This window comes from Dendrobium catenatum, unplaced genomic scaffold (assembly GCF_001605985.2).
Source record: "Dendrobium catenatum unplaced genomic scaffold, ASM160598v2 fragScaff_scaffold_671, whole genome shotgun sequence".
Classification (NCBI taxonomy): domain Eukaryota; kingdom Viridiplantae; phylum Streptophyta; class Magnoliopsida; order Asparagales; family Orchidaceae; genus Dendrobium; species Dendrobium catenatum.
The window spans coordinates 263175-288145 of NW_021319133.1; the positions used below are offsets into that span (position 1 = coordinate 263175).

The 24971-nt window shown below is 29.8% G+C and overlaps 1 protein-coding gene across 1 annotated transcript; it reads left to right on the forward strand.

Moving 5' to 3' along the window:
• The first annotated feature begins 8586 nt into the window (after positions 1 to 8586).
• On the forward strand, positions 8587 to 12872 carry LOC110092984. Its single transcript, XM_020817707.2, has 3 exons — positions 8587 to 9181; positions 9275 to 9332; positions 12757 to 12872. The coding sequence occupies exons 1-3, from the start codon at positions 8747 to 8749 to the stop codon at positions 12870 to 12872; spliced, it is 609 nt and encodes a 202-aa protein (XP_020673366.2). The 5' UTR covers positions 8587 to 8746.
• Positions 12873 to 24971: the final 12099 nt, after the last annotated feature.

Below are 24971 nucleotides of genomic sequence, written 5' to 3' on the forward strand. Positions count from 1 at the left end.
AAAAAAGCCGTCCCAAACGAAGGTTTCATTTGGGACGGCTTTCTTGTTGCTTCTTAAAGCAACTTTTTAGTATAAAAATTAAAATTTTATACTAAAAGCTGCTTTAAGAAGCAACACAAAAGCCGTCCCAAACGAAGCCTACATAAGATAAACTCACACGCACAATAAATGTATAGGATTTGAATTTAAAATTTTCTAGTTGATATTTATCAACCAATAGGTTAAAATAACTAGATAAGTTGTGCAAGTACTTTATTATAATTTATAAGAAATTTTACAAATCTTAATAAACCTTACTTTTTAAAATTTTATGTGCTTAAAATTTAACATTAATTAAACATTTAGATGTGCTTAGAAGTAATTTTTATTATGTGTTCCAATTTAAAGTTTTATAGAAAAATATCAGCATAGTTCTTTGTTGTTTTATGATAAAAAAATATTATCTTTACAATTGAGGAATTCGTGGTTTTCTGAATTAGGTTAGTTTCTTATTATACAAAATAGCAGATTTTTTCATTTTTTAAGCAAAAATTTATTTGGGATTGTGTATTTTCTTTTTTTTTTTCCTTTTGCAAATCACTGTACCATTCTATTGAGGAAGCATGCCTCCTTGACTAAATTCAATTATAATTGATACAGATAATTGAAATCAAACAAAAAGTTAAGTTAATTAATATTACATAAAAAATTTAACCTAAATCTAACATTTAAAATATAAAATCTATTAAATAATGGTAGATCAAACATAGAAAAATATAAATTTTAAGAAAAATAATGGATCTACAAAATAAATTATTAACCTAATTTTTTAACATGAAAAATCATATAGTAATAATCATATAAAACCAATCGATTTGACTTCGATGGATGTGGGTAAAATTTATAAATATATAAAATAAAACTTATATTTTTTAGCTATAACTTATCAAATATTTTTTATTAATTATTGACTTATTGGTTATTGCTTACATGAATGAATCAGGTTAAATCAAGAAGTAATTTACACATCTCAAATCATAACTCCTATCTTTGCCTTGGCCGCCCTGAAACTACTTCTCACTTGATGTTTGAATGTGACTACTCATTTTAGGTCTTGACAAAATTAATCCCACAATTCCATAACTTCTTCTTAAGACCCACTATCTCTCAAGCTTTACCTCATATCGATGGTCTTTCGATTGACCATAACCTCAAAAATGGCATTCTCCTCATCATTCATGCTACGATCTACTTCCTCTGGAATGAACGCAATAAGAGGAGATTCAATGAGAGGGTTGTTTGTGCTATCACTCTCTCTAAGAAGATTACTATAGTCATATACCTTAAACTTGATAGATGAAAATGTGGGAATTTTATAAAGGAGCTGGATTTGAACTACAGATGATCAAATTTTTGTTGGTTTGTTTTGGCATCGATGTATGAGATTACTCTGGAATTAGTTTTTGGATTTTTGTTGCCCGTCTATAATATATCATGGTTGTTTTGTTGGTTTTGAGAGCCTGGGCTCGTTGGTGACAGTTATGTGTTCCCCGACCTTTTCGTGTTATTTTGAAATCCGAGTTGCCTTTTTGTTGTCTTATAGCTGCTTTCGATACAGTTTCGATTTTGGATGGGCAGGTTTTTGGGTAGTGGATAATGATGACGCCTGTCATCTCCTTTTCGATGGTCTTCGAGCAACCAAATGAGAATTTGAGTTTCTACTTATGATTATTTCAGCTTTCACTGAGTCCTACCCAGACAGGGTTTCTATATGTTTTTATTCTTCTTATACTGGATGTACATGTTTTCTTTTATAATTTGTCATGCCTTAATTTTTGTTGATGGCTGATTTTTTATTCTTTTCTATACACCCATGTTGTCTTTATAGAATCAGCTAAGTCCTCAAATTGTCCAAAAAAAAAAAATTCGGGTTTAAACAGGTTAAAGATACGGGATCTGTTTCTGTTGTTCAGAGTCACGTGAGAGCTCAATAATAACGCCATTTTTGCGCAGGAGGCAGTAGCCGTTAATTGGGCCCACATCGTTGTTAAATCAAATAAATTATAATTAAGCACCACTATTACCAATTTAAGACGTATCCAACGGTCCATATTTCTTGATATTCCTTAATTATAGATTAAAAATTGACAACCATCTCGGGAATAACTCAAGATGGGAGTTTGGGCATTGGCCATATCCGACAGGAAAAGGACAGATTTGTCCTTAAATAAAAAGGACAAAACTCGTAAAAAATTTACTGACGCTCCGTATTTGTATATGAGATTATAAATTATATAAATTTCAATGTAAATTTAAAAATAGTTAAGTTCTTATGACCATAATTTTCTGAAGACCCTTTAAATAATTATTTATTTTTTTATCTTTTAAGAAAATTTATCTTGATGTAAGATTTTTTTTACCAATTTTAACAAATCAAAAATTTAAATTACTAGAAGAAGGATAGAAGGTTCATGTTTCAACGTTTATAAATGGATAAAATTGTCACATTAATTACAAAGGAATCATAAATTTTATGAAATATTGAACTTTATGTAATTTACTTATTAAATTGAGGCATTATGAATAATCAGTTGGGTAGCAACATTTATCTAATTTATTTGTTTTTTTTTAATTTTACACATTTGATAAATATATTTCATTTTCATTTCTTAATAATTTTTAATCAGCTTGATTGCATTGAAATCATAAAAAAAAAATTAAAGATTTCAAATTTATCTCTATCATTTGATACTGTGATCAGAAAATTGGTTCCTTTATTCACATGAATAATATACTTTTTTTTTAAATTATAAGAGGTGCAGTTAATATAATAAAACGAATAATTTAAGTGATATATTTTTTTTTCAAAACTATAAAATAATATATTTTTTTCACATTAACTTAGTTATGATAGAATGATAATAATGTACATCAATGATTCTATACTCAATAATATAATTAAAATTTAAAATAAAATGAGTTAGAAATTACTTATATTAAATTTAGACGATAAAACTGTTATAATATATATAGTCATAAAAAATAAATAAAATAAAAAAACTCACATTTGATGGAGATGGAGGAGACTTTGTGCAAAGCGTAATGATTGCTGCGACTTGGCCGAAAGCAGCTGAAGGCTGAATTAAGTTAATCCTTTTAATTAGAGATAAACACAAGAGCCTAATGATGATCTTTATAGATCTAATTGAGGTGGAGATCTGCTTTCTTGAGACAGGGCCAGGCCCTCTCCTCTTTTTAAGCACCACACGCCTAACTTCGCCATTTTTGGTGCAAGCTGATCCAAAGGAATCAATTGGCAATGAACACAACTTTAAAAAATTAAAAAAAGTACTGGCTGATTAAGTTACATGACTTAAATAGTTAATTGATGATCCAATGTTAATGAAGATGCTAATTATTCTACTAAGCGGCTTATAAAAATGGTTAGAGTAGCATTACTGACAGATAAGATTGGAGAGAGCCATTTTAGAGAACTTTTATTTGGTCCGGTCACCTGACGTAGCTCTACGTTCGAACACCAGTAAAATAGTGCCACGTGATCTCACTATTTACCGCGCGGCCCGACAACCCCGGAACGGAGACGGGATTGCTATGTTCGCGAGTTGCTAGGTATTGCTCGGTATTTGCTCGGTATTGGCCGATTTTGCTCGGCAATAACGAGAAATACCATTGTGTGAAGGCCAATACCGAACAATACCGAGTTTTTCTCGGTATTGGTCTTCACAGAGCGATATTTTTCATTATTGACAAGCAATACCAAATAATACCTAGCAATACCGAGTAATATCTAGAGCAATACCGAGCAATACGCGAACATAGCAATCTCAGGTCAAGTCGTCGGGCCGCGTGGTATTAAGTAAGACCACGTGGCGACATATTATTGGCTTCTGAACGTAGAGCTACGTTAGGTCACCTGACCTAATAATTGTTCCTAAGATGGTTTGAATTTGCCTATATTAAAAAAGATGGTTATAGACTTAAAAATATGAGTAAATTTTTAAAATAATTACCTTTAATAATTTAATTAGCTATTAAATAAGCAAAAAATAAATGGGCCAAGTCGACTAGATCAACTTATAAAAACTTAAAAAAAGATTTTAGGAGAGAGAAATAATTTAAAAAAGATAAATTAAATGTGTAGATAGAGAAAAAATAGGAGAGAAATAAAAAAATTTAAAGCTATTTTTTTTTTCAAGTTGTGTTGGAGAGGAAGTACATCAGAATGCTTTTTTATTTTTTTATTAAAATCTTAAATGCCAATATTTTTTTTTCTTATTTTTTAATAAATAATTTAGAATAAAAAATTTTAATGTGTTTTTATTGATAGTGTATTATTATTATTATTTAAATTTATATTGTTTAAAGAAAATAATATTTTAAATAACTATTTATCTTATTTAAAAAATTACAAAAAATTACGTTATACCATTAAAGCCTATATTTAGTATTTCATTATAGTATTAATTCTGAAATCATTTTACTTAGTAATGAAAAAATAAAGTAAATTTTAAAATAATAATAATAATACATTATGAATAAAAACACATAAAAATATGTATATTAATTTAAATTGATTATGAATAAATTAAATTGTGAAATTTATTGACACATAATAACTAATAAAAAAATTTCAATGTAAGTTATTTATTAAAAAATTAGAAAAAATATTTGCATTTAACATTTTAATAAAAAAATAAAAGAATTCTGATGTACTCTAACATACATGAAAAGAAACAAAAATGGTTTTGATTTTTATTTATATCTTCTCTATTTATTTCTTATCTAACTTCTTTAGTTAATTTCATCGCCTGTTGAAATCTTTTTTTTTAATGCTTTTAGAAAACTGTGCCTAGTTCTAAATTTTTTTGTTGGTTTGTAGCTAATTAAATTTTAATGTAATTATTTAATTTTATCCTAAAAATATTGATTACAAATAATTAGAAATGATTTTTTTTATTGAATTTATTAAAGGATTTGACTCTAATAGAAATACAAAGACAATAACAATATTTTTTGTAGCCGACGCCACTCAGGGGATAAAGAACTTTACCGTCCTTGGTGCTTTTATTTAAAATATATTATAATTTACGGAGTTCAAAGCCATAAATTTTTTAAAAATATTTAAAAATTACACATCACTTTCTTATAAAAGTTTATTTCTTCATTAATTATCTTCTAATTTTTCATTCTCTTTTATAGTTTTATTATTATTTATTATTTTTTAAACTTATAATCATTTTCTCTTTTTTATATAGTAAACAAGCTTGGCTTGTGTTTTTGAATTTTAAGTTCACACTCAAATTATGATTACTCAAGCTCGACTCAACTCGCTCACAATCCTATATAAAATTATTGATTAAAATTTAAAAATGATCTAAATAAAAAATAAACTGAATTTGAACCTAACTTCAAAGCTCTAACCCTAATGATGAATGAGCGTTAAATTTTTAAATGAATCAGCAGAAGGAACATAATAAAAAAAAAGCATTTATTGTTCCAATCATGCAATGAAATTTAAGTCCTAACTATTATGAGAACATCATCGATGTTATGAGAACATCAATGCACAATTAATGCTTTTCTGGTTCTCCAAAGTTCAAAAACACCTAAAGCCTGACACCTTATTATTATTATTTATTTTAATTATTACAACTATTTTTAATAAAGCAATAAGAAATAATTTGTATAAATTTAATGCGATCAAATGTATGTTAAATTTATAAAAATACTGATAATAGCTACTTAAAATATATTCTCTCTAATTTAATTTAGAGTAAATGGCATAGCCTCTAATGATTGATATCATTATTCTCTACTTTTTGATAATTAAACGCAATATTATTAAACTCTTGGTTCTCTCCACTAATTTATATTTAATGAAAAATATTATATCAATATATTGATATAAATTATATTAGGATACATACAAAAGTTATTGTATTTACTATGAGATTAGTGTTGTATAGTGTTACACTAATTTTAGAATACAATCAATAAATTTTAAACCCATCTTAATATAATCTATATCAGAATGCCAGTATTGTACGGGAGCACACGTTCAACATTCAATAAATTTTAAACCCATCTTATTATATCAGAATGCCAGTATTGTACGGGACTAAAAAAAGGGAGCACATGTTCATCATAAATGAAGGTTACGGGCACCTCATAATTAAAGAATCAATTACTATCGAGCTTAGCAAGCTCCTCAGGCAGGTACAATGTTAAAAGTGTAATGACTTTCACTGATAAAATGTGTCACACGCTCAAATGTTTACTCATGTAACATCTCAGAATTAAATTTGAAAGAATTATATATTCATCATTTTAAGAATGTATCAGAGATTCTATAAAATCATCAATATAAATAATAACCAACAAAAACAACTAAAATCATATGCATCAAAATATTTTATTATTTAATCACCAAAAATATAATTTACACTAGCCATAAAATCAGTACAACCACTAATTTATCACAAGCCTTTGACTATAAAAAAATTAAAGAAAAAATACATATTAAAATCTAAAGAAAATCTGAGGATCTCTATCAACCTCCAGCTAGTCATGACCTGAAATCATTAAAATTTACAAAATATAATAAGCTCAAAAGTCCAGTAGTAATCCAAAACTCACTAAAGTTTTCAATGTAAGGACTAACGAATTAATATAATATGCTATGTCTAACATAATCAATAATATTCAATGTAGTTAATGATAAAATATTATTAATAAAACTCAAAATGATCAATAATAAAAACAATGAATCTAAAAATTAATAATCTATATAAAATTTAATAAATCGATAAAATAACAATGTAGAAATCATTCATAAATAACTAAAAAATATATCTTATATATTCATATACATCTTCTATTTATGTATTATCAATGCATCAAATATTGTTAATGATAATATTATACCTGTCAATGTCATCATTGCTATCAATATATGCATGCATCAACGTATGATTTAATAAGACATAACATTCAGCTTTAACATGATGTTTTCAACATCTTTTACCCAAACCGATTTTCAGTTAGTCAACAATCATATCAATTATCGCTTATCCAATTAATTAATTATCATTGTAAGTAACTATAAGTAAATAAAGAGTCATCACTTTCTGCTCGTCGGAGAATCGATCATTTGTTACATGCTACAATCAAATAACACTAAAAATCATCTTTAAAGAAAAGCCCGTTGGCCCACTCTCATGTACAAGTTATTATATTTAACTGCCAACCCATTTTATAATGTTAACAACCAATCTTTCTTTTTTATGCAAAAGCTACAATCAAAATGCAGTATGAAATAATCAATTCTATTCAATATAAGAAAATCTATATAATAATCAAAACCATTGAAAATTAAAATGATATTTGAGTTACTTATAACAATTAGATGAAATCTCTGAACAAAATTGATGAATGAAAAAGTTCCAATGATCTTCTCTCTCTTTACTTACAACCTTTAACCCAAAAGTGACTCGAAATTGGCCCATTTTTTACCCGAAAATCCATTTTGACCTGAAAATCGGAGATTGATCGTTTTTGCCCATTTTGACACGAAAAGTGGTGTTTGACCCATTTTGACCCGAAAACTACCAATTTTTTTACTATTCAAGGTCATTTTGGTCATGTCGGGTAAGCCGAACCCAAAGCAGGTCGGGTTTGGGTTTGAAAAATTGACCCATTTGCAAAAATAGGTCGGGTTCGGGTTGACGTACCTAAATAGTGCCGAGCCAATTTTGGATTCGACTCTAACCTGAATGTTTCCCGAAATTGACACCCATACTGAAATTTAATTATATATTGCATTTTAAAAAATCTTATTATTACAAATCACTTCCAAAATGTCAAAATCCTTCACCTCATGAACAATGTTCATGTAGGTCATAACATAAAGGCTAAAACTTGAAACTAAGTTGAATAGGAATTTGAGAATAAGAGGAAACATATATGCATAAAGTATTAAGGCAAATCTGATCAATAACTCAATACATATTTACTTACAATGCCTCCTAAGGGTGTAATTTTGTATATATCTGACATAATTTTCGGAGGGACATTTGATTCGTAATATATTCTCATATAATTTTTTCCTACTAGAATCCCAAATTCTTGAATTTAACTAAATTTTTAGTAGAATAATACAAATTCTACTAAAATTTGTGTAATTTGATTGTTTGAACTAATCCATGTCAATTGGTTTCTTAGATAAATTCATTTAAATATTTAATAGAGTTTCATTATCCTTAACCGCTCTAATAAATATCACTTCAGCTCTTTATCGGATTCTCATCATAAATAGTATAAATATGTCACATATTTATTATATTGATTAATTTATAAAATTTTCATTCTAAATAATGAGACATTCGAACGTAAGCATAAGATAATCAAATATGCAAGAAATTCTTAATAACTAACCTACTAAAGGTTATTAAAAATAATTAACACACATTAAAGCCGCTCCTCCCTTAATTCATACTAAGAGCCCTCAACACAATTTTTTTTTTATTCTTCATATCTTCACAAGCAATATACACACTTATTACAAGAGGTTAAAGCCTTCTTGTACCAGCTGTTATCTTACTTCACTCTCTTGACCATTTCCCATTCCTTCTTCCTCTCTTGGATTCTTCAGCCATAAAAGCCAACTAAAGCTACTTCCATCTCTCTCTCTCTCTCTCTCTCTCTCTCTCTCTCTCTCTCTGTTGGATATTACCTTCAACAAAAAACCATGGCTTCCCTACTTTTCAAGGATAAGAAAGGAGTAAATCTCTCCTGTGCTTCGCCAGCATCTGCCGCAGTATGCACAAGCCTTGAGCGCCGGTCGATGGTTCGTCCGAGTATCGGCCGAGCTGTTGACATCTACAGCAGAAATCCAAGAAGACCAAGAGCTTCAAAACACCAAAACGCCGTAAAGAACAAGTCAGATAGTCATAATAATCATGGCAGAAAGAGCAATGAAAAGCAAAAAAGTGCTGAGTTCGCTAGCCCTGCTGGCTCTTCTCGCTATCTTTTAAATGATAACTCCTCCTTTCATATAGTACCAGAGAGCGATAACTCCAAGGCTATAGTTCTTGCAGCTGAGAAGAAAAATACTGAGTCGGAAATCAGTAACCAGGAAGAAATAGAAGTTCTCAAAACTTGTTCTTCTGCAAGACAAGACCAGGTTTGTGGTTTAGTTGGTTTTGGAGTTATATATTTTCTTTTCTTTTTGAGAAATGTGTTGAGTTTTGTTATCTTTAATTGATTTTATATAAAGGTTGTGGTCTTGAGGGTTTCTCTTCATTGCAAAGGATGTGAAGGAAAAGTCATGGATCGTCCTGGACGATTTTACTTAAACGATCTGAAACGACCCTATTTGAATATGTGTACGAAATGTCTTCGTACAGCTGATCGTCCTGTACGAACTAGGTTCGTCCAGTACGAACGGTTATTACAAGGTCGGTTCTAGAAACTACTAAAAACTGTCCTAAGTCGGTTAATCGTTTGGACGAAAATTTATTCGTCTGGACAAAATTTTTACAGAGGACCGATCATCCTGGACGATTCTTTTACTTCGTCTGGACGAAAATTTTCCAGAGGACCAATCGCCACGGACGATAATTTAATTTCGTATGGACGAAAATTTTCCAGAGACCCGATCGTCCTGTACGATTTTTAATTTCGTCTGGATGAAATTCCAGAGAACCAGTCACCATGGACGATAATTTAAATTTCGTCTGGACAAAAATTTTACATAGAACCAATCATCCTGGACAATAATTTATTTCGTCCTGGATGAATAGGATTTAGAAAAAAAAATTTCGAGCAAGTTCCTATTCGTTTCATATTCTCTATAGGAGATAACTGTCTGATCGTCCTGTACGAACGTATATCATCATGTACGATCAATATAAATTTTATATGATCTCCTCATGTGTGTGTGTATGTTTTTATTCACTCAAGTTACAATCACTCCCTTTCAATTTTTATTTCAAAGAAAAGTGCAAGCTTCAAATATTACAGAGTATCTCATACTGAATTCAATTTGAAAAGAAAAGTGCAAGCTTCAAATTTTACAAAATATCGCATGCTGAATTTAATTTGAAGTCTTCGTAGTATGGAATTCATTTTTCCTGAAATGTCAGTACACACAAGAGCAAATATAATTCTTTTCCAAAATTGTCAGGAGATAACTACACATTTGAATAATAATGTTTGGAATCATCAAAACTTCTTAAGTTGCAAAAATGTAAAGCATGCAAATAGCAACTATCTTAACATCTTAATCTTTAAAGACGCAAAGCAAACTCGATCCAATTATAGAAACGAACACCTTGATTAAAAATTTTATGAAGTGGATTCATCAGCTTGCAAAATATTCCTATGAGATAGAAGAAATGAATGATGATAAAAAAATTTAACTTCAAAAGTCTAATTCTTAAATTGATATAGTTTTTTATTCAAAAAAGTGCAATATTCTGATTAAGGAAATGAGAAGTAGAGACATAATCATGAATTTTCTTCCTTCGATATTTTAGAAAAGTTAATCAAAATTTACTTAAAATTTTTAGGTAAAAAAAGAGATGTAAAATTTTCATTAAAAAAATTGAGCGAAGTGAATCTATGCTCTTATGCAAACATAATGTGAAAAGTTATTTGTGTGTTGATCAGAGATAAAACATAAAAAAATATTAATGAAAAATAAGATAAAATGATTGCAAATAAAAAAAAATAACACATAAAATATTTATAATTAACAAAATAAAACAAATAATATATACACTTGCATTAACTACAACACATAAATACAAAAAAAAAAAACTTTATACCTTATTATGTTGCTCCTGATCTGATGATTTAGAAATTAGATATACCTAGGAGTTATTTTGCTCTTAATCATTTACCCTTATTACATTTTACTTATTTTTATCATTTTTCTTTGTTGGAAGAGTTTTTAAATTAGGGCATTCATTTTTCATATGTCCGAGTTTCTTACATCAAAAGCAAATAATGTCAGAAAAAATTTTAACATTCTTACCAATTTTACCTTTGTTCCACTTTTGTTGATACTGATTTATGCTTCAGTAGTTTTTTAAATTTGCTTGTTATTGAGGATATCTTGTTTCTCTCATTATCTACTAAGTCATTCCTATTAATCTTTTTAGCTTTTAGCACTATTGTTTCACCAACATCCAAACATCTTTAACCCAAACTTTGATCGTAGGCAATGAGTGAGCCAATCAAATTATCAATAGGATATTCATTGAAATTTTTAATTCATAAATAGTAGTGATTTTAGTATCAAATTTATCATTAAGAGAATATAGAATTTTGTTAACCTTTTCAAAGTTTAAAAGTTTTCTACTAAAGCATGCAATGATGTCACAATCTGGGTAAACCTAGTATACGTATCTAAGATATTCTCATAAGGCTTAATGTGAAAAGGTTCATAGTCATGCAATAAAATATTTAACTCGGATTGCTTGACTTCACTAGTACCTTCGTATGTAGTACATAATTTATCCCAAATTTTCTTGCCAGTAGTGCATGTGTATACTAACATAAAATTTTTAAAATTTAAAGCACAAAAAAAATAGTTTAAAGATTTAGCATTCAAGTGAGCATTTATTTTTTCTACTATGCTCCATTCAATAAAAGGAATATCAGTTTTGACTCCATCTATAATACGTGATGGTACAAAATAATTAGTTTGAATCTTATGCCACATTCAAAAATCAATTAATTGCAAGAGAGCATACATGCAAATTTTCCAAAAATTAAAAAAATATTTTTAAATAAAGGTAGTCACATGATTAAATATCCTTTTGCAATGTTATGATTAAAAGAATCAACCATTAATTAAAATTCAAATGTTTTTTAAGACTTAATTTATGAATCTTGCTCTGGTACCACTTGAAAGTTTATGAGGTTTATTAAATCCAAAGGAATTAGTCTTGAGACTAACTAAGAAGGGGGTGAATTAGTATTTAAAAAACTTCTTTAATGATGAAAAAATATATTTTTATGACATGATACATAAATTAATTAAATTCATAATAAAAATATAAATTAATATTTTCACTCACACAGTTAATCGCAAGAAAAAAATAAATTAAAAAATAATAAAGACCAGATTTATAGTAGTTTGGTCCAACCTAACCTATGTCCACTCCTCGGAGGCACTCTCCAAGTATTGCACTAAACTATTAGTGACTCTCCTTTATCCCCCATAGCTAGGTGAAGAAGCCCTTACAAAATCACTTCTACCTTCCCCAGTGCGGCGGAGTATCCAGAACCTTTGAAACCAAAGAGATCTTTTTCTTCCCAAAGCTTCTCTTAAGACAAACCTTAAATCTGATGGTACTAAGGTACTAAAAGTACAAGATGCGCCAAGAGGGGGGTGATTTTTTTGCATTGTCAAGTCATCAATGCGATGTCGTCCTTATCCTTAGGTTGTGATAGATAACTCTCCGACTCCTCCACTTTCAATCCTATATTTAAAAATTTCTTTAATTAAAAGAAAAAAAAAACTTTTATAACTTGATGCGAAAGAAAATTAAATTCACAATAAAAAAAGATAAATTATTGATTTCACCCACATAGTTAATCGCAACCAAAATAAATGCAAAAATAAAGTATAAAAATAATAATGGAAATAAAAAATTAGATATATAGTGGTTCAATCAAACCTTGACCTTCATACACTCCCTGGAGGCACCCTATGAGTATTACACTGAACCTTCAGTGACTCTCTTTTAGCCCCAACAGCTAGTCGGAGAAGCCCTTACAAAATCACTTCCTTCTTCCTTGGTGCGACGGAGGAGCTGGGTCCTTTGATACCAAAGAGATCTTTTTCCTTTCAAAACATCCTTTAAGACAAATGTTGAATCTGATGGTACTAATATTCAAGCTTTCATGAGCAACCATGTGAAATCTCCTCTACGCTCCCTTGAAACCCTCTCCAAGGATCTTTTCCCTCTCAAACTCCTCCATTTCCTCTCTCCCTTTCAAGTTCTCTCTTTAAGTTTCTGCAGAAGAATGAAACCAAAATGACTGCCAAAGACTCTTACAAAGTCTTATGAGAAAGCTTAAATAGAGGGCTTAAAAAACCTAAAAAAATAATTCAGCCATCAATGATTGTACAGTACGATCTCAGGATCCTCCAGTATGATGTGCAAAATTTGACCTGTTAATATTATACGATCACAAGTTAGTGATGCAGGAATAGTTCAATTTTCCTGTTCGTACTATACAATTACCAGTTAGTACAGTATGATCAGTTCAATCAAAATATAGCTTGTCAAGGATAAAACATGTGATGACCAAATTTGTCTTTATTGATTGTGCAGTACGATCATTTCATACAATATGATCAGAATATTAAAATTTAACAGATTCAATTAACTAATCACATGATTAAATTAAGCAAAATTTTAAACATTGTATAATACGATCGGAATCATACAATACAATCAGAACAACTTTTTAAATTCAAAGTTTTGCTTAATTTAATGCATGTAAGGCCTTTTATTATAACAGATCATCCATTATAATGTAGTATTCATGCTGTACAATTAGTTATGTTTCAAAATATTTTTTTAGAAAAAATATAATATTTTAATTAATTTATGTAACTCCAGATTGTGCACTACAATCTATATCATACAATACGATGTACAAAAAATTAAAATATTTAAATTCATTTTTGCTCCTCCTACATGTGTGTGCACGGCCACTAAGCTAACATACATCACTAAAGAACTTGACTCAAGAAATGAAAATTATAGACTCATTTAACATAACTTATTCTACCTAATCTTGAGCTATGAATCTTCAAAAAATGATGCATAGTGTACCTGAAATATTAGTCAGCACACAAATCAATATACACTATAAGTATTAGGAGAAATAAAAATGCAATTAGTATTATTTGTTATCATTAAAATCATAAACTTAGAATCTTGAGTTGCAACAATCTCCCAATTTTTTATGATGATAAATAATATTGGTTGAATTCATAAACTAATAATTTTTCCTCCTAAACTCTCCCTCACTAAAAGAATTACATTAAAAACTAGGGGATTTTTTATTTTATTTTATTTTTAAAACATAAATTTTAAAGCTAAATAATAAAAAATTAAAAAAAAAACATAAATACAACAAATCATAATACATTCTCCCCCTTTGATATTATCAAAAAGAAGAGATAAAATAACACCTAAAATTAAAATACATATAGAAGAAAATAATAACATAATAATGAAACAAAAATATGAAATTATGCTTAAAATATAATAAAATTATAAAATATAAAATATATAAATAAACATATAATACACATAAACAAAACACACAAACAAACCTTTACATACTTATACCTCATAGTCCTTCTCTTATTCTGATGATTCAGAAGCTAGGTCTGCCCAAGAGATTTTTTATTTTTTATCTTTTTCTTATATTACAATCAGCTTATTTTTACTCTTTTCCCTTGCATAAAGTGTATTTTAGTTGGGGCATTCAAATTTCAGATGTTTGTGTTTTCTATACCCAAAGCAAATAATTTTAGAAGAAAGATTAACATTTTTATCATTTTTACCTTGGGATTACTTTTTTATGCTTATGCTTCTTCTTCAATAAACTTTTGAAATTATTTTTTATCCATGTTATCTCCTTACTCTCATCATCTACTAAGCCACATTCATCTGTATCTTTGGCTTTTAACACTATAGTCTTCTCATCACCTGCATCTAAAAATCTTTGACTCACACTTTGCTCGTAGGCAATGAGTGAGCCTAATGTATTGCTATAGAATAAACATTCAAGTCTTTTGATTCACATATAGCCGTAACTTTGAAATCAAATTTAGCAACTAGAGAACGTAGAATTTTGTTAATTTTTTTAAAGTTTAAAAGTTTTTTACCTAGAGTATGTATTGATGTCATAATTTGAGTAAACCAAATATACATATTTAAGATCGACTCATAAAATTTCATGCAAAAAAGTTAATAATTATGCATTAGAATATTCAACTTAGATTGCCTAACTTCATTAGTACATATGTATATAGTGCATAATCTATCTCAAATTTCTTTGTTGGTACTACATATAGAGATTTTTATGCAATCTTCAGAATTTAAAGCATAGAAAAAATAATTCAGGCATTTAACATTCAATTGAGCATTGATTTGTTCTATTCTACTTAATTCAAAAAAAGGAATATCATTTTTTACTCCATCTATAATATGTGATAGTATAGAATAGCCAGTTTAAATTATATACCACATTTGATAATCAATTGATTATAAGAAAGTAGACATGCAAAATTTTCAAAAATCAAATGAAAAAATTTTAAATAAAGGTGGCCATGTGATTGAATACCCTTCCATAATGTTACGATTTCCAAAATATATCATGGTCATTTTTCTCAAAGATTTCTAAAACACTATATTTGAGATCCTGCTCTAATACCAATTGAAAGTACAAGATGTGCCAAGAGGGGGGGGGGGGGGAATTGGATATTTAAAAACTTCTTTAACAAAAAGAAAAAAATAATTTTATAACTTGATGTGGAAGAGAATTAAATTCATAATAAAAAGATAAATTATTGATTTCACCCACGTAGTTAATCGCAACCAAAATAAATATGGAAATAAATAATAGAAATAATAAAGGAAAGAGCACGTCAGATTTATAGTGGTTCGATAAAACCTTGACCTATACCCACTCCTCGGAGGCACCCTCCGAATATTGCACTAAACCCTTAGTGACTCTCCTTTAGCACCCATAGCTAATCGGAGAAGCCCTTACAAATTTACTTCCACCTTCCCCGGTGTGGTGGAGGAGCTGGATCCTTTAACACCATAGAGATCTTCTTATTTCCAAAACTTCTCTCAAGATGAACCTTGAATCTGATCGTATTATGGTGTATGTTTTTTGGAGCAACCTTGTGAAATCTCCTCCACACTCCCTTGAAACACTATCCAAGAATCTTCTTCCGCTCAAACTCCACCCTTTACTCTCTCCCTTTCAAGTTCTCTCTTCAAGTTTCTATAGAAGAACATAACCATAATGGTTTCCAAAGACACTTACAAAGTCTTTTGAGAAAGCTTAAATAGAGGGCTAAAAAACCATAAAATTAATTCATCCTTCAACGATCATATAGTACGATATTAGGATCATCTAGTATGATGTGAAGAATTTGACCTATTAGTATTATGAGATCACTAGTTAGTAATGTATGAACAGTTTAATTTGAATGTTCATATTGTACGATCACTAGTTAGTACAATACAATCAATTCAATCAAAATGCAATTCATTCAGGATGAAATATGGGATGACCAAAATCGTCTCTATTGATCGTACAATACAATCCAATTCATACAGTACAATTAGAATATCAAAAATTAAGTATATTTAATTGACTAATAGTAAGATTCAATTATGTAAAGTTTTAAACATCGTATAGTACGATCATAATCGTAGTATAAACAACTTTTAAAATTCAAATTTTTGCATAATTCAATGGGTGGCGGGTTTTCTAATTATAATAGATCATCTAGTATGATGCGGTATTTATACTGTATGATTAATTATATTTCAAAATATTTTTTTAGAATAAATAAAATGTTTTAATTAATTTTTGTAACACCAGATTATATAATATAATCCATATTGTATAACAATATACAAAAAAAAATTAAAATATTTAAATTCTTTTTTGCTGCTCCTGTATGTCTGTGTATGGTCACCATGCTAACATGCATCATTAAAGGACTTGACTCAATAAATAAAAATTACAAAATTATTTAACATAATATATTCTACCCATTCTTGAGCCCTTAATCTCAAAGAATGGTGCATGGTGTACCTAAAATATTAGTCAATACACAAATAAATATGCACTATAAATACTAGGAGAAATAAAAAGGTAATCAATATTATTTTTTATCATCAAAATCATAAACTCAGAAGCCCGTGTTCCAATAGGTACAAGCTTGTTAAAGCAACTGTGTGAAATCCCCTCCACATTTTCTTGAAACCCCCTCCAAGGATCTTCTCCCTCTCAAACTCCACCATTTCCTCTCTCCCTTTCAAGTTCCCTCTTCATGTTTTATCTAGAAGAACAAAGATACAATGACTACCAAAGACACTTATAATGCCTTTGGAGAAAGCTTAAATAGAGGGCTTCAAAAACTCTAAAAATTCAATTCTAGCATCAAATATTATCATGTACAATCACATGATTGTCAAGTACAATGTGCAATATTTGACCTGATTGTCTTAGACGATCTTTGGATAGTCCAATACTATCAGTTAAACTTTGTACAGATCATCTAGTAAAAAATTGAGATAGTGTGGGATTATTAGTTATATCAAAATGCAGTTTGTCCAAGATGAAACATGGGACGACCAAAATTTGTCTTTCTTGATCGAACAATACGATCCAAATCATATAGTACAATCAAAATATCAAAATTAAGTAAATTCAATTAATTAATAACATGATTTTTATAGATCATCCAGTACGATGTAGATCATCCTAGACTATTAAAACAAAATATGAAATTCAAAATCTTCCTTAAATTATGATTGGCGGCTTTTTTTCATGATCATAACTGATTGTCCTAGATGATCCAAACTGTCCAGTATGATTCATTAGATGAAATGATCGTACAGTATTACTAAATTGTATAGTAAATTATTTCAAAAATTAAACTTCTGGTTTTGACTCAATCTCACTCCCCTAAGTGTGTGTGTGTGTATGGTCACCAAGTAAGCATACGCCCTTATAGGACTTAACTCAAGAAATAAATATATATTAATGAATATTACAAGTCATAACCTATTCTACCCAATCTTAAGCCTTAAATCTTTGTTGGATGGTACATGGTGTTCCTAAAATGTTAGTATACATACAAATAAAAAATATATTACAAATACAAGTAGGCATAAGGATATGAGCCATAATATTTGTTATCAACAAAAATATAAACTTGTGAGTTCAAGTTTCAACAACTTCTACTTCAGTTCTGACACTTTCATCTTATACAAATAGATTTTAAGTATTCAATGATGCTTCACATAAAAGACTAGGATGTGTTCTAATGCACCATGAAAAGGTGATAGCCTGTGCTTCCAAATAGTTGAAACCACATGAGAGGAATTATCTGACATATGATCTAGAACTTGCTATTGTAGTCTTTACTCTAAAGATCTAAAGACATCATATGTATGGCATCAGGTGTGAGATATTTACTGATCATCAAAGTTTTAAGTACATATTCACTCAAAAATATTTAATTCTAAGGCAAAGGAGATAGTTTGAGTTGATTACAGATTATGATTTGACTATTCAATATCAGCCCAATATCACACCATATGGTAGTAGATGCTCTGAGTAGGAAGCCTTCTGGATTATCTCATATTCAGCTTACTTATGATGAATCTTTGATATGAGATATGGAAAAGCTTTAGGTAGAGGTAATTTCTCCTATTGAACTTGATTCTAATATTTTATCCTTCTTTGCAAGAAAATATTTAGAAAACCTAAAAGTAAAATGCAAGGTATCCAAAATTAATTGATCAGATTATTTCTAATAAGAAATTTGAACTCTGAGTGTTTGATTCTAGTATTATTTTCTACAAAAGTAGATTATGGATTCTCATTTCTATAGATTTGAGATAGGAGATTCTACATGAGGACCATTATTCAAGCTATATTATTCACACGAAAAGTAACAAAATTTATAGTAATTTGAAAGCTATGTCCTAGTAACCTAGATTGAACAAGGATGTAGAAGATTTTGTTTCTAAATGTGAAGTATATTAGTTAGTAAAGGCAGAACATCAGCAACCGGAAGATTTTTGTAGCTATTATCCATTTCTAAGTGGAAAATAGAAGAGGTGACAATGAATTTTGCTATCTATTTTTTCAGTTGATATAAGGATATGATGATGCTTGGATTGTAGCATATTGTTTGAAAAATTCAACTCCCTTTATTATGATCTCAATTTGATTTTATAGATAAATTCAAACAAATATATGTGTGTTAGATTATTAGATTACATGGGATATATAAGATTATAGTTTCTAACATAGATGACATGTTTACCTATATATTATGGAGTGGTGTTCGACATGATTTGATATAAAATTGCATTTTAGTATGATATTTTATCCTCAAACTGATAGACCATCTGAGATGACTATATATGTACTTGAAGATCTTTCTAGATTTTTGTCGTAGATGGGAGGATCACATTCATCTAATCGACTTTACTTATAATAATAGTTTTCAGTTAAGCATAAATATGGCTCCATATGAAACTTTGTATTGTAGAAAGTGTAGGGCCTCTCTATCTTGAATAGAGGTGGGTGAAAGACATATGATTGTGCTATATTGATGATGCTACTAAAAAATTCATTTAATCAATGATAGATTGAAGCTTATAAAGAATAAACAATGATAGTATTTTGATGCTAAAAATATGATGTGGAGTTTAACGTGGGAAATTTTGTATATGTGAAGATTAGACCGATAATACACATTAACATGTTTGGCAGGGAAGGAAAGTTAAGTCCTAGGTATGCTGGACCCTTGGAAATTATTGGAATGATTGAAAATTCTACCTACAAATTACAGTTACAAGATCATATGCTTGATGTTTATAATGTATTCCACGTGTCACTTTTAAGAAAATAGGTATCTAATTCTGAAAATATCTTATTCTAAATGAAGATAATGAAGTACGTCCAAATCTGAGTTACAAAGAAGAATTAGAGCATATCATAACTTATGATATAATAAAGTTAAGAAATAAATAGATTACAATGGTTAAAGTCTAGTTACAAAATAGAACTGAACAGGAAGTTACTTTGGAAAAGGAGTCTAAACAGAGATAATTCTATCCTGATCTATTTATATTATCATATATCTGAGTGTTGAAATGTCGAGGATGGCATTTTTTTGGAGGGGAGATTTGTAACACCTCCCAATTTAGTATTCAGTTCAACCTATTCTGATCTTATTCAAAAAATATAATTAATTGAATCTTTAAATTTTGAACTCTTTTGTATGTGTTTTGGAATGATATGTGTTTATGAAAAAGGTATGCATGTGTTCTGAAGTAGGGTCTAGAGGTTTGAATGTGTATTGATAAAATCTACATAGATTTCTTCTGTATTGCCTAGGTGTTGTGTCTCCTAGAGCCTTGATGTTGGGTCTGGCGCCCGATGCTTGAATAGTGGTACCCCGACATTATAAGCTCTTTAAAATGAAAAATGAAATAGTTCTCCAACGCTTAAATAGTGGCACCTAGGCTCTAGGCCATTTTCTGCACTTAAAAATATAAATTTTCCATTATTCTACCATACTTTTCACGTAAACCACAAAATAAGGTAGAGAGATATAGAGGGATTTTGAGAGCGAGACATGAGAATTTGAGCCACGTCAAGCATTTTTTAGTTATCAGCCTAGTTCTGAAAGTTTTTTTTTTATGAAGTAAAAGATTGCATTAATAACTAGGAAAACAAAGAAGAGAACCTACAAATTTAATTCCTCCTTTAACAAATTAAAAAAAGGAGGAACCTTATTCAGACTAAATTCTTCCCAAATAAAGTTGCTAAAAATAACATAGTTAGCACACAAATTCGCTAACTTATTGATATTCCTTCCTATACAATTAAAAATGACAAAGGTGAACTATCTTAAAAAATCTAAATCTTCCACCTTGTGTATGCCATTGTTCCAAACACCTTGAAGAAATGAAATAATGTTAGAGTTGTCACCTTCAATGATTATAGCTTTGTATTTCAACATATAGTTTTTAATTACATCCTTTAAAGATTGAATTGCTGAAAGTTCCATCTGTGAAATGTCCCAATGAACACAAGATTTTCTAAATGCCAACAAAAATCTTCCCTTGCAATCACGGAATACCCCTCATATTCCATCTCTATACGAAGGAAGTAGCAAGGAATCAACGTTGATCTTTAACAAATTGGGTGGAGGAGGATGCTAAGGATTGGAAAGTCTAAACAACCGATTAGCATCCCAGTGGCCCGAGTTAGTTGACAAAAATTATATGAGACCGAAGAAAAGCAAACAACATTTGAAGAAATTAATGCTGATCTCTCTTCCAATCCTTCATGAATGAAACTATTTCTGGCTTTCCAAGAGAGGAAGAAAGCATTACAATAGAGATTAACAAGCATATAATTCTTCTGAACAATGAGTTCCATCCAATTAATAAACTCTACAAATCTAACAAACAAAGGAATTCCAAATCCCCATTTATTTAAATGTTGCAATACTTCCTTCAACTTTGTGCAATTACTAGCAACGTGATGTATATCTTCAAAGTCATCACATCCTCTAGGACATTTTTCATAGCCAGTTAATCTTTTATATGATAAAAATTGAAATGTAGGAATAGCATTTCTACATATTCACCACCAGAACACTTCTACCTGGAGCTTAATTTTGCTTTTTTGATCCACTTCCACATCTGCGAGTCATCACTACCTTGCATCGAAGCTCCAAAAGCCAATAAAAAAATTGATCTTCCAGATTTTTGGTGTATAAGCTCCAAACTGTCTTTAGCCAATTATGTATTTATTTTTACCAGCATAATCAGATTCACCAGGTCTTTGCCAAAGTATTTCAATAACTCATCTTCATTTGAACAGCCATTTGCAATAAAGTCCTTTACAAAATTTGCATCATCATCTTGAGGAACCACAAATGTAGGCCATTTATTGATGCTTTTGTCCAAAATCCAAATTGTCTTTGTATGCATCCACCGATCCTCCATTTGCAATTAAGCTCCTGACAATATTATTCAGCATTCTTCCTCTGTCTTTTAATAATTTCCATGAAGACGAACATCCTCTCCTTGTGTTTCCAACGTTCATCCAATCACCATACTTAGGAGCTAACTAGTGCAGTGGGGAATCCTTATTTTGAACAAATCTCCAAGCCAACCTTTCTCTTGATGCAGGAACTTTAGAAGCACTTGAATACAATCCATGACCTCCAATACTTAAAGGCTTGCATAAATTATTCCAACTTACATAATATAAACCAAATCTTCCATTAGATTTATTCCAAATGAAATTCCTACACAACTTATCAAGTTCATCAAGCACATATTTTGGAACTAGAGAATGTGTACCATAAAAAGTGGGATAAAATAACATTAATGATTTAACCAAGGTGAATTTTCTCGCCAATGAAATAAACTTGCTCCACCATATATTAAGCATCCTCATGGCTTTGTCAATGATAAATTGAAAATCAGCACCTACTAGCTTCCTTAAAGCAATTTTTACCCCAAGATAATTAAAATCCTTCACAATTTTGAAGCCCATAATGTGAGTAATGAATTTATTTTTCCTTTTACTTACAAATTTACCAAAGAGAATGGTTGATTTACCCATATTTACCCATTGACCAGTCCAAGCACAAAAATCATTAAGGATGCCCTTAACTTCCTTTACAGCCTTCTTGTTGGCTTCCGAAAACATAATAACATCGTCTGCATATAGTAAATGAGACACTTTTGGGCCTACTAAACTAATGCTAATCCCACATGAACTTTGAGCAAAAGCATTAGAAAGTAGTTGAGAATAAAGAATAAAAAGGAGAGGAGACAAGGGATAACCTTGACAAAAACTGCTCTTTACTTTAATTCAGTCTGACAAGTTGTCATTAATAGTAAAAAAAAACCTGGGATCTTCAACACATTTCAAAATTAGCTTGGAGAACTTGGAAGGAAAGCCAAAATAGTCCAAGAGTTAACCAAGAAATAGAATCATATGCTTGTTCCATGTTGACTTTAAAGGAGACAAGACCTTTAGTAGATCTAGAATATCTTAATTTATGGAATAATTCTTGAGCAATCAACACATGATCTCACAAATATCTCCCTATAATAAATTCCACTTGCTCATCTGAGATCAACTTCAAAATAACACTATTTAATCTGTTCAAGATCCCCTTAGCAGCCACCTTGTAAATGGAATTACATAAACTGATTGGTCTATAGTTGGACGGGTAAACTGGGTTTCTCACCTTAGGAATAAAAACAATCAAAGTTTCTTTCCATACATCACCCAACTCCCTATTGCAAAGAAAGTTTTTGATAGCATTCAAAAAATCTGATTTAATAATATCCCAATAAGCTTTGATAAATAAATAAGAAACGCCATCTTTACCAGGAGCAATATTCCCACCAGTTTGCTTCAACACCAACTCCACCTCCTTAATAGAAAATTCCCTTTCCAATAAACAATTTTCAACATTATTTATACAATTCAAAGTCAAAGGCCATCCTTCCCATTTTCATTTTCTATAATTCCATTTTTGCTTTTTTTTTTTTTTTTTTTTTTGAGAATTGCAAATTGCATTAAATCAAATAAAAACTAAGTACAAGTACTAAAGGGATCACATTCCTCCTTTAACAATCTAAGCAATGAAGGAGGAATGTTGCAAAAGAAAAAACTATCAAAAATAAAATTGTTTTGTAAAGCAAGAGTAGCACATAGATCTGCTACTTTATTACATCTTCTATTAAAATGATGAAAATTTACCTTATCGAAGTCATTTAGAAAAAAATAGCTCCTTTTCCACCCAATTATTCAATTTCCATTTGGACTTTTTAATTGATTCTTAAATGAATTTGATGATGATAAGATTATCACTTTCAATAATAACCCCTTTACTCTCGATCATTCAATTTTATACGTACTTTCTTATTGCTATTATCACCTCCATCTCGAACTGTGCCACATCCAATGACCTGTACTCTTTCCAAATGCAATAATCAGCCTTTATGATCTCTAAATATGCCTGCAATTCCAGCTTGGTTTGAACTTAATATTGAAGCATCAACATTGATTTTTATCCAATCTAGAGGTGGAGGGTGCCAAGTTTAATTGGACTCCCTTAGGAGATTAGCACCCCAGTTATCTAGAATTGGATTAGATTGTATTACAACAATTGACAATACATTTGCTACAATCATTGAAGAAGAAATTGCATATTTTCCATGTTTTACCTCATTCCTATTCTTCCAAGATAAAAAAAAGGTGGGTAATCGGCATATAAAAGTAACACGTCATCGGCATATAAAAGAAGGGTAATCTTCTCATTTCTAGAAGACACTTGAACACCAAAATCATTTCCTCTTTGTTTAATTGCACTTAATAGGAGCTGAGAACACATGATAAATAAGTAGGTGATAATGGACACCCCTGACAAAATCCACACTCAGCATTTATCCATCTTGTGTTCTGCCCATTCAAAATAATAGAGAACCTTGCATTAGTTACACATTCCATAATCAGATCCTAGAACCTAGATGGAAACTCATACCATATAAGATTGTGTTGAAGTGTTATCCATCCCATGCTATCATATTCCTGCTCCATATCTAATTTGATTTCCATCAAGCCATTCTTGTTTTTAGATATTCTAAATTTATTGAATATCTCTTGAGCTAGTAAGCAATGTTCCGACATACTCCTACTAGGAAGGAATGCTATTTGTTCTTCTGAAATGATGTTTGAAATGATGAATTTGATTCTATTAACCATCATAGTTGCAACCATCTTATATGTGGTTTGACATAGACTTATTGGTCTATAACTGGATGGCAATATAGGGTTCTTTACCTTTGGAATTATCACAATTAAAGTGTCTTTCCATTCCTTATGCATCACTCTGGTCTTAAAGAACTCCTTAACAGCTACCAAAGTACATTTCTTAACAATATTCCAATTGAACTTGAAGAATGAAGAAGTCACACCATCATTGCCCGGTGACTTATTATTTCCTTGTTGGAAAACTGCACTTTTAAACTCCTCTTCTGTGAAATCAGCCCTGATCATTTCCAGATCTCTGAACTTTAATTTTTGATTTTCTGACAACAAAGTCCACTCAACAATAATACAATTTCTAGTTTTCCACTTGT